This window comes from Siniperca chuatsi, linkage group LG2 (genome assembly GCF_020085105.1).
Source record: "Siniperca chuatsi isolate FFG_IHB_CAS linkage group LG2, ASM2008510v1, whole genome shotgun sequence".
Lineage (NCBI taxonomy): Eukaryota > Metazoa > Chordata > Actinopteri > Centrarchiformes > Sinipercidae > Siniperca > Siniperca chuatsi.
Window position 1 is genome coordinate 13557204 of NC_058043.1, and position 17543 is coordinate 13574746.

At 38.5% G+C, this 17543-nt stretch overlaps 1 protein-coding gene across 2 annotated transcripts in view; it reads left to right on the forward strand.

The window, feature by feature from the left end:
• iars1 (isoleucyl-tRNA synthetase 1) overlaps positions 1 to 17543 on the forward strand; it is a 56450-nt gene that overhangs the window by 36134 nt on the left and 2773 nt on the right. For both annotated transcript variants that reach the window (XR_006380195.1, XM_044217455.1), the window contains exons 24-33: positions 1843 to 1945; positions 2455 to 2538; positions 4735 to 4909; positions 7413 to 7525; positions 9548 to 9643; positions 12271 to 12447; positions 14024 to 14144; positions 14437 to 14562; positions 15490 to 15636; positions 16954 to 17106. Coding sequence is in view for 1 of the 2 variants with exons in the window: in XM_044217455.1 (XP_044073390.1) it covers positions 1843 to 1945; positions 2455 to 2538; positions 4735 to 4909; positions 7413 to 7525; positions 9548 to 9643; positions 12271 to 12447; positions 14024 to 14144; positions 14437 to 14562; positions 15490 to 15636; positions 16954 to 17106 (1295 nt within the window). In the remaining variant the exon portion in view is untranslated. The remainder of the gene's footprint in view (positions 1 to 1842; positions 1946 to 2454; positions 2539 to 4734; positions 4910 to 7412; positions 7526 to 9547; positions 9644 to 12270; positions 12448 to 14023; positions 14145 to 14436; positions 14563 to 15489; positions 15637 to 16953; positions 17107 to 17543) is intronic.

The following is a 17543-nucleotide window of genomic DNA, read 5'->3' on the forward strand; positions in this document are numbered from 1 at the left end:
CTGGTTTAAAAACTGCCTCTCTAGTCACCCTGCAGTTCACACAGCAAACCCCCCTGTGTTGTCTCACAGGGTATTCACTGCTGATCCAGAGCCTAATCCATTTCAGCCACAGTGCGTGGCCTTACTTTACCACAATCGTATCACACTCTGAACTCATAGTAGAACCTTTTGAAGCTTGAGAGTCCGCAGTAGTTTCTACATAACTGTCAGGCTGTTCTTTTTGTGTCTTAACCATTTTTTCTCTTCATTCATGCTGTTCACTACTTCATCTTCATCTGTGTTATCAGTTTATTCACCACCACTCTGATTAAAATTTCCATTTTAATATGAATTATTATATGTGTTATTTTATGGGATCAGTTGGTTCTATTGATAGAGAAAATCTGCTCAGAAACTACTTAAAAACAAATATTTGTCTGCGCATGTGTCAAATTCAAGACTCTTTGTTTCTAGGTGATAAAAGTGAATCACAGATGATGCATTTCCCACAGCGGTACAAAGTTAGCTCCAACCAACAACCAGGTTCAAGACATTGAAGTCCTTGTGCAAAGCCTCCCTCAAGTTCACTGCTATCTTCTCTAAAATCAGCCAACAGTTTTACCCTAAAAATACAAACAGGGTGTCTGTTTGTATCTGTTGATGCTTTCTTCAGAGAGTGATAGGAGTCTGTGCACTTTCAACAGAGACCTAGAAATACCCACACAGAATGGTACAGGGCCTGTCTTGATTGTCGACCCTGCAAATGGATATTGCTCACAAAATATGATCATTTAATGCCCTTCATTTCAATTACTTCAGTAAAATGTGTGCCTTGGTGGCTGATCAGTTTTGTAAAGCCTGGGAGGAATTTCTAATTGCCCAAACTTAATTGCATCATCCTTAACTGTAAAAAAGTTCTGACATGATTAAATATCCATTTGATTTAGAAAAAGGAAAATAGTTTGTGTAATGGTTCATATAATCTCCCCTGTCACTTAGACAGCACTCAGTGCTGCTGCTTTATTAGCCGCTTGTCCTTCCTGCTGTCGAATGGGACTACTTCACCCCCCTCCCAAAGGTCAGCCACCAATCAGGCGATGGGAACAGCTGCTCCTCAATCAACTCATTAAATGATTGGCTGTCCTCTCCTCTCTCATTTTACTCAACTGTTGTGTGCACACACGGTGAAGCACACTGCAGGAGTAAATGAATAAGCATTGTGCACGTACACACACAGACTACGTTCCTGGAGACAGTGAGGGCTAATATCTCTGTTATGCTGACTATCAGTGGCTGTGCAGCTCTAATTTGGGTTCAGAGGTAGAAGTCACAGTGTACCTTATTAATGGATGTTCCTGAGTTAAACTCTGGCGCTGCTGGTTCTGAACTCTGTCTTTATTTAGATGTGTGGTACTAAACTTGTAAGCTCTATTATTAATTTTCCTCAATAGAATAGCGATTTCTAAACCACCATTAACTAGAAAATGACGATTGCTGCCGATTGCAGAAATGCACATACGTCACCTGACTGTGCCATGAAATTGCACAGAATTTGACAGAATACAGATTGATTTTCCTAAGAAGATGGGTTGTTTTGAAAGATGTTCCTCTCATCCTCCAACATCCTCTTTTTATAAGAAGGAAGCTCAGTCAGGCAGCACCCATTGCAATTGCAAAAGTCTCACTAGGTATAGAGTTTTATATAAAACCTTGGACAAAGCAGCGCTTAAACGCACCATTCTCTCCAGCATGACCCAAACTGCTGAGTTAAGAGGTTATTCAAACACTCATACCATAACATTGTAACGCTACTTATAATGCGGTGATACTTAGATTTTCTTTATTCATGTTTCTGTTTTTCAGGGAGAGTGTGATTGACAAGCGCATTGAGAGCGCTGTCTCTCAGATGCAGTCTGTGATTGAGCTGGGCAGAGTGATCCGAGACAGGAAGACCCTGCCCGTCAAGGTGAATTTTCAACTTTACCCAATCTATTCATTCACTCTAGTATAAGAGGTACAGTTAATTAAAACTCGGGGAAACGTATGACATATCTGCTGATATTGGCTTATTGCAGATGAAGCGATGTCCACCAATTAAGTAAGAAATTGCAGTACAGAAATGCCAAAGATATGTTTGAGGTAATTTAGAAACACTGTCTCCATTTGATAGTTTGTCCACCCGAAAACACTGACAAGTTTAAAAAACGATGAATATATTGCTATGAGATTTTTGTAACTTAAAAATATCAATATTTATATCTGCTTCAAAAATCCAGCATCAGTCAGGCTGTAGTATTTTCAGCACCGTGCTAGGAATTCCTATAGCTCTCCTTTAGATTGCCTATAATGTATCTGGTTTTGTCATATTAGTGCACTAGGTCTGGTATGGTATAGGTATGGTTGCCATGTTGATTACGACAACCCAATTTGTGTACTGTAACTATTGACCAACTGTAATGTCGGTGTGTATTTCAGTACCCATTGAAGGAAGTGGTAGTTATTCACCAGGACCCAGAGGCTCTCGAAGACATCCAGTCCCTGCAGAAATACATCCTGGAAGTAAGCAAACAGTCTTTTGTACATTTATTTATTATTATTTTATTTTATTTTATTTTTTTAAACCAAGAATATCCTTTGTTTATATTGTTTGATAATTGTGCATTTTGTGTAGTCTTAAAGCTGTCTTGGTAAAGTGCTCTGTTTCAAGGCAAGAGGTGCATCGTCTTCTTATCTTTCCTATAAGTGTTTCCCTGTTTTTGTCTGTTTACTGTGCTTTGATCAGTACTATTAAATTTTTAAGTTAAAGAGAAACATCCCCAAGAACCTCGTTGACACTCCAAAGCCATTATGTTGACTTGATAGAGGGGATGTACAAAAGAGGGAGTACATCTTCATATGCCTTTTGGGATCGTTAATTTAAAAAGGGGGTGGAGCAGATGCCTTGGGAAATGATTTCATATTTGATCTACTCCACACAGAAACCCCTCATCAAATATAGAGTGCAAGCACGAGCAGTGTTTTTTTTTTTACTCCAGCACACAGAAACTTCATGTAACTGTTAATCTGTTTGTGTACTTCCTAGTCACAGTAATATGCATCATTATAGTTCACGTAGCTCTTCTAGCTCTCGTTTCACATATAGAGCCTGCAACATTATTAAGTTGCTGGCTCTGTAAGTTGAACTTTCCAGATATAGTAGATGTTTTTTTTACCATTCATACATCCTGTGGGTTTCACTATATTTCATATGTAATTTTAGTGAAAGTAATATCATCACTGTATGGTTGTGCACCGCAAAGTGCAGATTAATTACAAAAGTTTGTCGGGTCCATTCAGGTCAGGTCCAAGAGACTGGAAAAATGACTACGCAGACATTAGACAGACTAATTGTCATAGCTGTTTAGTGCAGGAAGCCAACTGATATTATCCCTTTGTCTTGGGGTTTGATTTCGATGCTGTTCCACAGCTGACTCCTACAACATTTCAAGGTAAAGCTACATGCTTTACCTGGAAATGCTGCTTTGTTCCCACTATAGCCATGGCAAAAGATTTTGTGAAGTCTTGTTAGGTCCCAAGCTGAGAAATTACTGATCCTAGATGGAAAATGGATTCCGGCACTTGTTCCTATATGATGCTGACCAGGAAAATTGACAGAACATTTACAGATTAAGGTTCATGTCGGAAAAGGGCTTCTGTTGCACACTCACTGTTTCATTTCTGGTGGGTAGGCACAAAATGGCATTGGCTGTTGATGGTCAATGGCCATTTAAATTTTAGCTTTGGTCAGCTTTGCTTGGCTGACAAGCTTGAAGATTCTACTGTCGACTGAGTTTCCACTGAGCTCAAGATGCTCAGTTGCTGTGAAATATCGCCATTTTCTAAGTCCACACACACACTCACACACACAGCCATATATGTATGCCCTCAAGATAAGAGTTTCTTTTTGTGCCTTTTTGCATTGATTCAATCCTATTTTCACTAACCGAGCTCAGCTCAAAACAGAAGTTCCAACTATTTTCTGCCTCGCGCTGCCCTTAAGTTTATCACTCAGCCCACTACAGTAGCTTATCTGTGCTCTCAGGCAGCAAGTCAACTGTGCTAGAACTCAGTCTCAGTCAACTTTTCAGTGTGAATGACTGAAAGAAGCGGTGCATTGCAGGCCAGGGTGGGTGTCAATATGGCTAAATTTAGAATCTCTATTCCTTCACCAGATATGACTGGATCACAGATTTCTCTCTCCACTTAGATTGAAGAATGAAACATATTGAAAGGTAGAAATATTGACTGAATAGGAGAAATGGCTCACCGACTGACTTACTGGTTCATTTCATGGCTGAATTTGCTCTTTGAGTGAATGACTCTGTAATCAATTATTGATTTGCTCTCTACAGTACATGCCTAGGGTATTTAAAGTTTAAAAATTTGATGTTGTATTTTTATTTAGTTTGTGATTTAGTTTTCTGTGAAGTATAATTTTAGTTAATTTTTAGTGTGCATTTTACAGTTTGAGTTAACCTTGATGTATTTTAGTTTTAAAAGTAGTTTTATGCATAATTTTATTTCACTTTTGTTAGTTTTGCAGTGCACATTATGGTTTCATTTTAGTTAATTTGTTCCCTTTTTTGTTTCGGTCAACTGTAATAACCCTGGTACTCATCAGTATACTTGGGATATTAACACTCTGTACAGGCAACTACAACACAGCAACTTTACCTGTTCTAAGACATAGTGTGTGTCTTTTTTTTCATCCTCCAGGAGCTTAATGTGCGACAGTTGACACTGTCAACAGACAAGGACAAGTACGGTATCCGTCTGAGAGCTGAGCCAGACCACATGGTGCTGGGCAAGAGACTAAAGGGGGCCTTCAAAGCTGTCACCGCTTCTATCAAGGAGCTCACCAGTGAACAGTTAGAGTCCTTCCAGAAGACAGGTATTGCTGTGTGTGCAAGAAAAGGCACAAAATCTGTGAACTCACAACTGAAAAATCACACTCGAGAGGCAAAGGAAAATCACAAACTTTTCAACAGTGTAAATGCACATCTGCAGCCTAATGTGGTTGACTAGTTCACATTTATACATGACAAAGTTTATATATTTCCTGTGCAAATGACATCTCAGAATTATTGTTGTGTATTCATTTTTCACCAAGTACTTGTGTTCTCTATACAACTTAATCAGTAAGCATTGATTTTGTTTGCCAAACAATTTGTGAGGAGCAGTAGGTTAGTGTTAGGATTTTCCACTCAACTGCACAATTGCTGCATATTGTGTTGAAATAATTTATTTAACCAAAAACTCCACTATGAATCCTTGCAATGATGTCAGATACAGACAGACAGCCAGTTTACCCCCAGAATGCAAACCCCTAACCCTTCTGTAACTATAATCAGAGCTCGAGTACGGATCAAAGCAGTGCAAGGTATCTTGTCTCTCCAATTATAGAAAGACGAGGAGAGCCCCCAGAGTCTCTGGGGGAAAGAGGCAGTGGAGGTCAGCTGGGCTGTGGGAACTTAACATTTCCAATCACTTGGATGTTTGAAGTCTAGCCAGTTGGAAGGAAAAAAGGAGGATGTGGAAAGATATAGATGTGGTAGAAGATGGTTGAAAAAAGATTGGACAGAGGAAACACACAGATGAAAGTCTGTACAGTGGAACCAAGTAACATTTGCTTGTGATGACAGGCGAGATGTGATGTTTGTGTGTACAAAACCTCTTTTTAAGGTGCTGAACTGTATAACGCATTGCCAGTATTCGTTCAAAGGAACAGTTCAACATGATAAATATGACGCTACAGCTAGCAGCCAGTTAGATTAGCTTAGCACAAAGACTGGAAGCAGGGGAAAACAGCTGGCCTGGTTCTGTCCATGACAAAATCGGAAAGGACCGAAAAAAGGTGGAGTAAAAAACAAAATAAACATCTGTTAACTGATCAGTCAGTTAGTGGAAGGTACACTACTGTCTCTGAAGCTAACGGCTTACATTCATTTGAGAGTCAGTTGATCAATTTCTAGCTCAGAATCCATGACTCAAAAAACCTTGTTCCAATTTAGAATATAAAGGTGGCAATTTGGCTAGAAACTGATTGTGGGTTCATGGCCATTGGTTGTATTACTCATTATTCCTTACCTGTGCCTTTTGATCCCATCACTTTGACGGGGTTAGAAGAAAAGAGGTTAAGAGAGAAGGTGGAGAAGAGCGGAGAAGCAGGGAGGGACACAGGAAATCAAAGCATGGAAATGGGATTAGACACAAACGGAGTGACTGTTTCACCCAGCCTCTGGGTGTGGAGAAGTGGAGAGGAGAGGAGAACACAGTCATGGTTTTTAGTCAGAACACAGACGTGGGTAATTGCTGCCACTGGCAAAATGGAGATATAAACCTGACTAGATTGGGTTTCCTGTATTGTTTAAAAGCTCTGATCTTGTGTGGATGTGGCCAGGATGCCTGCAATGTAAGGAATCTCACAATGCAAGCAAATACCAGTCCAGACCCCAGCTAATTCAAAACAAAGGCTCGGCCTACGTGCAAGTGAGCACTTATGATTGGGTGTAATTGAAGCCTTTTCAAAAGACCTTCTCAAGACACGAACACGGCCTAATAAAGACTAATTTCACATAATCTGTTGGCAATTTATTCAAATTTAATTAGGAGAATAGTGGGGCACTTAATTGTTTATCATCACATTTGTACTTAAGTCTATAGCCAGCATTGATTTAATAATAATGGGCTTCAATAATCAATCATTTTCAAATGCATCAATGCTTTTTCATCCTCCCTTAAATGATCCATTTTCTGTTATCAGACTGGTGGTATTTTAGCTTTGGACACATATAGATATCTCCCTATTAGCAAGAGGATCCTTTATTTCGCATCTGAAAATCAGTGTGTTATACTTGTCTAGTTGAGTTATTATGTTATTATTATCTAATTTAATTATAGTGATGTGAGTGATCTGACAAAAATGTAGCCACTTCCAAACAGTTCAAACATTTTCCATATTATATGTTACTCAACATCCAGCTGACTTTGTACCGGAAAGTTTTTCATGATTGGCTCTTTAGACCCTACCACATAATTTTGTTCTACTTGATTGTTACCAAGAATATCCCAACCCAAGAGGAAAATCTCAGTATTTGTGGTAGCAAACTTTTTTAATGAGTGTATATTAAGTATGGTTGACTCATTTTCATGCCCCCTAGTGAATTTTGTATGGACTGTATAATTTATGGTCGTTCAGAAATGTGGTCTGGTGGTGCTGAGACAATGTAGGGTTCCGTGGTGTTGAATTCTGTATGAACAGCATATTATGAACACACGCTGTTTTTCTATGAAATGTTGAATGTTTTTGTATGCTGCCATAAAATGATGTTTATTTTTAGGTTCAATGCCATAACTGGTTATGAACATTTTTGTGTTGCTATGGTTACTTTAAGGATCCATCATTGTGGATGGCCATGAGCTTCATGAGGAGGACCTGAGGCTGATGTACACCTTCAACCAGAGCTCTGGCTCAGCCGCACAGTATGAAGCACACTCTGATGCACAGGTATGCTCGAAACCCAGTAATTTTGGTATTAGATACCTTTGCGCGCAAATTGAACACACTTCGGGACAAAAGGATTTAAAAAAAAAAAAAAAAAAGATGTAATTCTTAATTTTCTCTGAACAAATGCTTTCCTTTTTAAACTAAGGAATAAAGTGTATAGCTGTTTGCAAGACAATATGGCGGAATGGAAAATTAAAAATATAATTTCATTTAAATCACTGGATCTAATGTGATCTCTACAGTTTTAGAAATAAATGTGTACCAAGTAAGTAAGTAAGTACCAATTTTTTAAGAGACTATAAAAACACCCTTTTATTAAATAAATAGTTATACATTTTGGAAATAAACTTACTTGCTTTCTTGCTGAGAAAGCGAGTAGTGGAGACTTAAGGAAGTTACTGCACCCAGCCAAGAAATAGTCCAGTCTTTATGCTATGCTAAGCTAATCACCTCATCTAACTCTCTACAAGAAATAGAATAAGTGGGACTGTTCTCTAAACCTGGTAGCAGTCACTTCTATTTTTAATGAATATACATTTTATCTTAGTTTTAGTTGGTTTAATGTTTTTAATGCACTTTATTCTCTTAACCCTAAAATATTTTTTCTTAAACTTGCTGCACACATAATTATATATTGTATCTCACATATTTTCAAACTTCTAAAATGCTGTAGACCATTCATGTACCATTTATTACACAAATGGTTATGAATGATTTGCAAAATTACCATTCAATTCATCCATGCTTTCTAAAATTAGTCACTTGTTAACACACATGAAAAGGTACAGAAATGCACACAAACATACATGCTTTCCTCTACCCCTCTTCTCTCCTTACTGCTACTAACTGTTGTCATGTAGACTGAGCTACAAAGTGTAATGTAACCGGATCTAAAAAACAAACAAACTAAATGCTACTCTGTTGCCATATACTGTAAATGCATCTATGTGTTTACTGTGAGTGTGATGTATGAAATAATTTCACGGCTAAATGGAAACCAGCATGTATGCGTTTCCCACAGGCCCACTCTAATCAGTGCTCCTCCAACTGTATACACACCACACGGCTGCACCTTAATACCAGTTTACTGAGCTGGCTTTTTAATTCTCTCTTTTACTCTCGCTCGCTCGCACTGACTCTCCTGCACCCATCTGTCTGTCTCTCTGTTCTCTCTCTCTCTCATATACTGTTTCTCTGTTTGCTTTGTGTACTTTTCTCTGTCACCCTGTCATCTCTTTCCCTCCATCTTCCCATGGTAAAGTGTTCAGGCCTGGCAGCAGCTCAACCTTACACAACATGACATTCATTTTACTTTAGTGACTCACACAGACTACAGTATTGTCATTATTGCTGCTTGGTTGTTGTTTTTTTGTTTGTTTTTTTACATTATAAAGGTTTGGACAACAGTATAAGGCAGATTTATTTCATAAAGGTTGCTCTTGTTGTCTGTGGATTTTACCCTGCCTTTTCAGTTCTATAGTTTGTAGCATAATGCTGAAGGAGTCTGGTTACTCAGTGGCTACAGTAAACACATGATATCAGAAGATTAATACTACCTTAATGTCTTCATGTCATGTGAAATTCTGTCACTCTCTGCTACTATTCTGTCTAATGCATATTGCCGTGATTGTGGCGTGTACATGATGAGATTAAATGAAACTACGCTGATTTAAAATTTCCACCTGTCAACAATAAAGTGTTGGATGAGCACACTATTTGTGGTTACAGAAACAGGAAAGTATTTCATTCATGCCATAACTTCACCATTACAACTAGAAAGTCAACAAGCTTTTTCTTGGTTAGTCTGCCAACCTGGAATTGGCTACTGTCCATACTTAGTTGATAATAAAAATAAAAAAAGATTTTAAAACAATTCATAAATGTAAATAAACTGAGTGACGTATATGAGGCAGTCTTGCTTGTCAAAATTAGCTGATTACCGTATCAGTCTTTGGAAACAGTTCTGTGATCACTTTTGTGATCAATTCAACATGTAGCTTAAACTCTTCTGTTGTACTTAAGGTTCTGGTGCTGCTGGATGTCACCCCGGACCAGTCCATGTTGGATGAAGGCGTTGCCCGTGAGGTCATCAACCGCATTCAGAAACTACGCAAGAAGGTGGGACAATTGCCCTACAGGAGCACTACTAGCTCTGGAAACATGAGTGACACATAACACACTAGTAGTGAATTTTACAATCCAGTGTCTAATGAATAGAATATGACATATATTAACAGTTTGCCAATACATGTAATCAGGGCTGTGCCAGGGTGAGCAAAACATGCCACTGAGGCAGTTTGAGGATTTGTACAGGAAGAAAAAAAAACATTCAAGGCTGTTTAATGGTGAGTTATGTATGACAGTTAAGCAGGGGAAAGGAAATTGACTGAGTACGAGAAGCACTTAGGAACATGACACATTAGTACTGAAAGAAGACTTTTACACAAAATTCTGTGGGGTATTTTAAAGGATGACAACAACAACCTGCACATCCCCTCCTTGCAGAGTTTGGTGACACTGCATGTTCTCTAGAATTAGAAATACACAAAATACAGTATCTCCAGTCGAAACTACATGAACTTTTTCAGGAGGCTTCCCTCGTTGTGTATCTGTCAACAACACTGTTTTTGTTGTCAGTGATCTTTAGCCTTAAACATCCTAATCCTGACAGTGTCCTTGCCATACACCCCATCCTCCTCAAATACTTTGATCAATAAAGTAGAGCTAAAAGTTGATAAATCGAGTAAATTTATAACATGTAAGTGATTTATTAAGCAAAGATACTAAACAATCTTGGTTTACAGCTTCTCAAATGTGACATGCACATCTCATTATTATATATTCATTAGAAAAAAATTGAATGTTGAAATGTGATGAAGAAAATGGGAAATGTTGCGTTGGAAAGTAGAGAATAGATAGATTATTAAATGTGTGCCAAGACCAAAAAAATTGGAAAATTAAGGACTTGATAAATAAAATGGGCTAGTTAAAGATAAATAGAAGAGTAAAATAAATTAAGTTTTAATTTAAGTTATAAAGTGGAGCATAAAGCTGTATATTGCTTTTTACACTCCATTTGAATTATTTAACCAAAAATATTATTTATTGATGTATTCAGTTGTGCTCTAGGAAACTGCGATGGACATTTTTCACTGTTGTCTGACATTTTATAGACTAAACTATTAATTAATTAATTGATAGTGAAACGATTCGTTAGTTGCAGCCCTACAATGTAGACCAAGCATAGGAAATTTGCTGTATTTTTTTGTTACATTTCCCTCCTTTTGATCACCCTGTCCTCCCCCCTTCCTCTTTATGTCCCATGCTAATTTTGTCAGGGCAGTTTTGAAATCTTTCCACTGCAGCGTCACAGTTAGAAGTTTCTCCATCATAAGGCAGGCTTAATGGAAGCTTAATTACAGTCTGGCCCCTTTCAGATTCTAATGTTGGAGCTTTGAAGTGGTCTGGGGAGTAAAGACGGATTAGCCAACAGCCCCTTGTTTTCACAAGCAACAAACAGTTTTTTCCGTGCCCCTATAGCAGTGGTGTGCACTGGCTCCCGGCCAGGCTAAATTCCTCCAGTTATTTCAAACTGAGATCTGTTAGGAATTTTCCACTCCGGGGATGGGAATTAATTTTTAACAATTCTTTGATATGTTTGGTAGTAGTTTCTGGGTGTGCATGCGTGTCTTTATCTGTGTTTGCGTGGGTGTTTTGTGTGTTATCATATGCAGGGTTGAGAAACAGAGGTCAGCATTTCCTTTATTTTGTTTTTGTTTTATTGGACTATTCACAAACTGGAGATCTCTGTAGCTCTAACTAATGTGTTCACACACACACACACACACACAGACACACACACATGACTGTACCAGGGTAGGGTCAGTACCTTGACTTGGCAGGAAAAACCTATAAATCTTCCTCCATTGATTGACTGCTCCTCTGTATCTAGCTAACGTTATTTCTCTGCCCTTGAGCCACATGCTGCAATTGGAGTGTGTGTGTGTGTGTGTGTGTACGTGTGTGTGTGTACGTGTGTGTGTACGTGTGTGTGTGTGTGTGTGTACGTGTGTGTGTGTGTGTGTGTGTGTGTGTGTGTACGTGTGTGTACGTGTACTATACAGTCTCAGTATATGTGTGTGTGCGGCTGTGCTCACGTGTGCATGGCTGCACACTGCAGATCAGGATGAGATCAATGTGTTTGAATGTGTCAAGGTTAGAGGAAGCTGGCAGCACACATTGCCAAAATAGATGGGCTTTCATCCAATAAAAAAATCTCCCCTTGTTCCCTTCTGCCTTTATTTGTTCCTATACTGTCTGTGTTTTGCTTTTTAATCCCTACCCTCTCTTCTTTTGACCGCCCTTCCATTTTGTTTATCCAATCCCCCCTTACTTCCTTGTTTCAGGTAATTGTTTCTTCCAGATTTAATTTTCTTATAGAAGAGAAAAAAGCTTTAAAGAGAATGACTTGTCGCAAAATAGATTCTTTGTGTCCTTCAGTAATCATTTGTTTTAATTAGATAACAGGTTTGTGTAAATCAAATGGCAGATTATTGTGCATTGTTGTTTGAAGAGCTATTCAGAAGTACTTTTAGCATATTTTCGCACTTATGATTAACAATTCCTGGTGTCTTTTAGCTGTTTTGATACTGTAGAAACTTGCTGCTTTTTTACTAAAACAAACACCCTCACTTAGTTTCTTTTATTAAAACTCACTACCTATCTCTCAATCCCTTGTTTCTTAGGGCCATTTGGTGCCTTCAGATGAGATTACTGTGTACTACCGCTGCCAGCCAGAGGGGGAGTACTTGGACTCTGTGATCCAGGCTCACACTGACTTTATCCTGGCTACCACCAAGGCTCCACTGTTGCCCTTCCCTGCCCCCAAGACTGCCAGCGTCATCATAGAAGAAAAGACTCAGGTATGAAAGGACACCTAAGGTCAAGCAGGATTATTGTTTGCTGTACTATGATACAAGTTCACTTTAACAGGCAGCTTGTTGTGTATCACAGCCTTTCAACAATTAGGAAACCTGCTGGTAACAGACAATGTGTGTAATCAATAGCGTAAGTGATATTTTGGTGTGGTGTTGGTTGATTTTGTTCTTAGGATCACTCCGGGGCATCTAGTGCCGTGGATGCCGCGGAGTGTGGCTTTAATGCCCTTCTAAAATTAATTACCCACACAGCCAGTTTGGCATACCCTATTTTGAACTCACCTTTGTGCTCTTAAAAGAAAGTTGCGGATTTCCTCATTTAAAACTACTGTACATGCAATGCACCAAATAAACTCACGTTTCCCAGTGTCTCCATCATCACGCTGGACATCAACAGTAGCATGGGATTTCTCCCGGAAATATAGCTGTGTTAACGTAAACAATAAACATTAACAGCTAACCCTCTAGCTAATAATTAATGTTATGTGATAAGCACAAACAGCTAAATACTGTACAGTGTAAGCATTAATACACGTGTGTTTTAAAGTTTACTGGGATATTGCTGCATAGTGTCAGCTAATTACGAATGTACATAGAGTTTCTAACTTGTTGTGAGATCTGACAGGTTGCTACTTTTTCAGCGCAATGCCACGAAAAGAGCACACATATTGGTATTTTTCCCCTGATAATGCTGCCGTTACATTGTGAACAACAAATCCATGTTGAAATCATAGAAATAAACAAAATAAACCCTGCTGTCAAAAAACTTTTTTTTTTCTTACCGTCTGCGCATATATCTCTCAAGCACCAAACGGGAAGCAGCAAACCAGGTAGTTACTTTGGTAATGGCCGAAAAAAACTCCTCAAAGACCGCCGTCACACACACGATAGACGGTGAATTAACCGTGTTATGAGCCTGTGTTTAATTTGGCGTGTATCTGATCCACCAACCAACGCGTATTTTAGTGAGAAATCTTAATTTTTGGAACAGTTCGCGTCTCATTCCCACAGTCTTCTCCCACTAAAATAGCGCAGCTAACCAACGGAGGCTGGTAGCAAGTTGAGTAAGTTTTATGACTGCTCCTATGATCTCAGACTCAAATGCTAGTAGTTGCATGGGTGTTGAAACCTGTTCAGATTAATTTTGAACACCCTTAGCCCATTTATAGACTTATATAATGAATAATGATTAATATAATGAATTGTTCACATTTTAAATCAATCAGACAGCATTTTGTGGAAAAGTCAAACATTCAGTGTGCAGTTTAAATATACTGTAGTAGTGTTTTAATACACTGACTGCTAATTGTTGATTGTATACTGTTTTGTCTTCATACAATGTAATTATCACTTATTGTTATTGCACCATTGGTTTTGGCCTTGGTGCCCTACATTTTAGCCACGATGCCCCAATAAATTTGTATTTATGAAAGGCCAAATTGGCCTTGCCCTAAAAATGTCTTAATTCCGGGCCTGAAGAACACTTCAGAAAATAACATAAAAAGTCAGTGTGCGTCTCTCTCTTTTTGCCTCCCTCATGCTCTTTTTTTCTTTGTTGCAGCTGAAGGGCTCAGACTTGGAGTTAACCATAGTAAAGGGATCTTCAGCCCCTCGGGCTCTTCTAAATGGACCAGCTTGCACCTATGTGAACATCAGGGTGAAGGTCAACAACAAAGAACAAGGTAGCACATGGGAAGGCCAAAAAGGAAGTCTGTTTTTCCAGCCCAAAAATACTAACAAGTATATGTATAACTGTTAAACTGTCAAGAGAAGTTGCTCTTAGGTTATTTAGCATTTTGGGGAAAATTTAACATGTGCTGATTGTCGAGATAATAAGATATGTACCATATGTACCACATATGTTTGATATGTAGTCTTGCATGTATAGGATAAGTTCAATCACCTTGTCTTACTTTTAATTCACTCTTTAAACTGGCTATGTTAGTAATCCTGTCTGACTGGTTTCTTGTTCAGAGGGGGTGGTGCTGTTGGAGAACCCCAAAGGGGATAACAGACTAAACTTGGACAAGCTGAAGAACGTGTGCAGCAGCATCTTTGGAACCAATAACACCATGCTCAGATTCTTCGACAGCGGGACTGGTGAGAACTGTTTTTGGCCTCTCAGAAAGACAGAAATGCGGCTCTTTCTTATCTATTTTCTGCCATCTCATATTGCTTGAGTGACTGTTGGTCATCCTATAGCCACCTTCTTGCTACTACCTCATGTAAACACTAAAATACTTCACTCTTACTGTTGGAACTTTTTTTAAAATTTAAATTATTGTAGTTAATATGGAGCCCCAAAACTGACAAAATATAGTACAAGGTTATCAAAGATAGGTTATCAAAAGTGTAACTGAATACATAGAATAAATATATAAATATAAATATTCTGTATATATGCAAGTTCAGAGCACTGATTGGTCCAGGGTGTGTGTGTGTATGTGTAACTGGACTGTGTGGTTAGGTGGCTGAACTGGAAACAATGGTAGTTAAACACACTGAGCACCTGCCTTTTCAGCTAGCTATGTAGCTGCAGCTAACTTTTATCATAACACTACACCAGCCAGTGCAGGTAATGTTAATCATCCATATACTGTACTGCATACCAGTGTAGCATCATTGTATAAACTCTTGTAACATTAGGTAAAGCATTTTAGCCAGCAAGCTAACCCTAGGTAGCTAGCTAATTCAACTTTTTTTTTTTTAACTAAGTTTGTTTGGCATTATAAGAAGGAAAAGGAAAGAAAATAAAGACTTTTCCTTTTTTTTACCAACTGATTGGAGGTTAAAGGAAAAGTGTAAAGCTTTTTATTTCTTTTTGCACTTCATTTTAATTATTTAACAAACAAAATTATTTATTGATTTATTCAGTTATATTTTTGACTGGTCTTATAACATTGTCTGATCATTTTGTCAGTTTAGGGTCTCTATAGTAACCCAAATGAAATTTTAACACTCCTCTGTGTGTTTCTGTGTGCTGTCTGTGTACACATGCTTGTGTGTGCATTTGTGTGTTCATTACAGAGTTGACCAGTAAAATAGACCTTCAGGCTCTAAGCGGTAAAACTTTGTCAGTGACTTCAGGCTCTTCCTCCCCTGGCCCCGCCCCCGCCACGGACACCATCCTATGTCCTTACGTGAATCTGCTGCTCTGCAACGCACAACCATCTGGTGAGAAACACACACACACACACGCACACACACACATTCTGTACATACAGCCATGCACAACTGATAATTCATTCCTTCCTACTGTTATAAGGCTGCCTTCACTCTTTTTAATTATAATCAACAAATCCTCTGGAGAAACCAAAACCAACAATGAATTTATTCTGCTGGCAAGTTGTGTCTGTGTGGTCAAAGTTTTATTTAATGTAATGCATAATGCATGTAGCATCATAGCTCCAACAGATTCTTTGTTTTTGACACACTAATCACAGTCTGAACCAGAAACATTTCTTAATGGTTCTAAGTGGAAAAAGTACTGTGATCTTTTTTTACTTAAGTAAAATTAGCAATACCGCTCTACAAAAATTGCAAATTAATGTCCTGCATTCATGTTTAGCTGGGATTTTAATGGAATAGCTTGACTTTTTGGAAAATAATTGTTGTATGCCTGTTGTATGTATGTTTTTTCCATGTTGTGTTTATAACTTATGTCACCTGGCTGCAAACTAAATTCCCCTTTTGGAACAATAAATATTCATTGATTCATTTGCTGTCTTGCTGAGAGTTAGCTGGCAAGATCTGTACCACGCTCATGCCTGTACAGTAAATATGAAGCATAGCTTAGCACAAAAACTGGAAACAGGGAGAAACACTTTTCTTTTCTTTCTTTTTTTTACACACAGATTTTAAAAACATTAGATATAACAAGTTAATTAGTGAGCTTTAGAGGTGCTGGTAAGCAGACTGTTTTACCTTTTGAACAGAGCCAGACTAACGTTTTCCACTGTTTTCAGTCTTTATACTAAGCTAAGCTAACAGCTGCTGGCAATAGCTTAATTCCAAAATGTGGAACTATTCCTATAACTACTTTATATACTGTTGGGTAGTTTATACTATAACAGTGTTTTGTATAAAATCAGAATCTGTACAGTAACTACAAACTGTAACTGTCATATACGTGTGCTTAGTTATTTTCCACCACTAGAATCAACTACACTTATTGTGTGCAGATTCCAGTGTTCATTGTACTGAAGGAAATTCACTATAATTCAGCTTTATCCTTTAAGTCATTCACATTCAACCCCTTTCACCTTGCCCCTCTACCCCTACATCTACCACTTGATCAGCCAGGCTCTCTCTCGTCCTCTGTGTTTGATCTATCATTCCTCCTCTCTGTCTCCTTCCTTTTCCCATGGCTAGGCTTAGGCTTGTTCACACACCTTCCCAGGACTTGTGAACAAGCCAATCATTTCCTAATTTGTAAAGGAAGTAAAGTCTGTGTGGTTCACTTTTCTTCAACACTCTTCCTATCTCCTCCAGAGTGCCAGACAGGAGAGATGGGCACCCTCCTGCTGGTGAACCCAGTGGGACAGAATGGCCTCGACTACTCGGGCCTGCTGTCTGAGGCTGCCAAAGTTTTTGGCCTCCGCAGCAGACGGCTCAAACTTTACCTGGACCAGGACCTCACCCAGGGTAAGATGAAAAGATGGTGGATATCCTATTGACTTTAGCATCCATGCAGCAGACTTTTAAACTGATTTGAGGCCAATAATTCTGGGCAGATATACAGTGAGGGGAAAATCAGATTGATAGTTCTGACGTTCATCATCTAACATAACACTGATAAGAAAAGTAGTTTCCAGCGCAGGTTTGGAATTTGGAGAATTATGTTTAATCCCTGGCTAAGAGAAAAATGTCACATTTTAGCAAAGGTATTGAGGGATGAAGGCTCTGCAGTCAGCTGGCACCAGCATGAGATACATTTAAAAAGACAGATGCTCAGCTATTTTAATTTCAATGATACGACAATTAAATACATTTTTTAAACTTGTGTTCCATTTGAAGTGGCTTCACATCTCACAGTTTGTTAAAATCAGCTGAAGCAAAAAAAGCAAGCAGAGGTGAAGTTG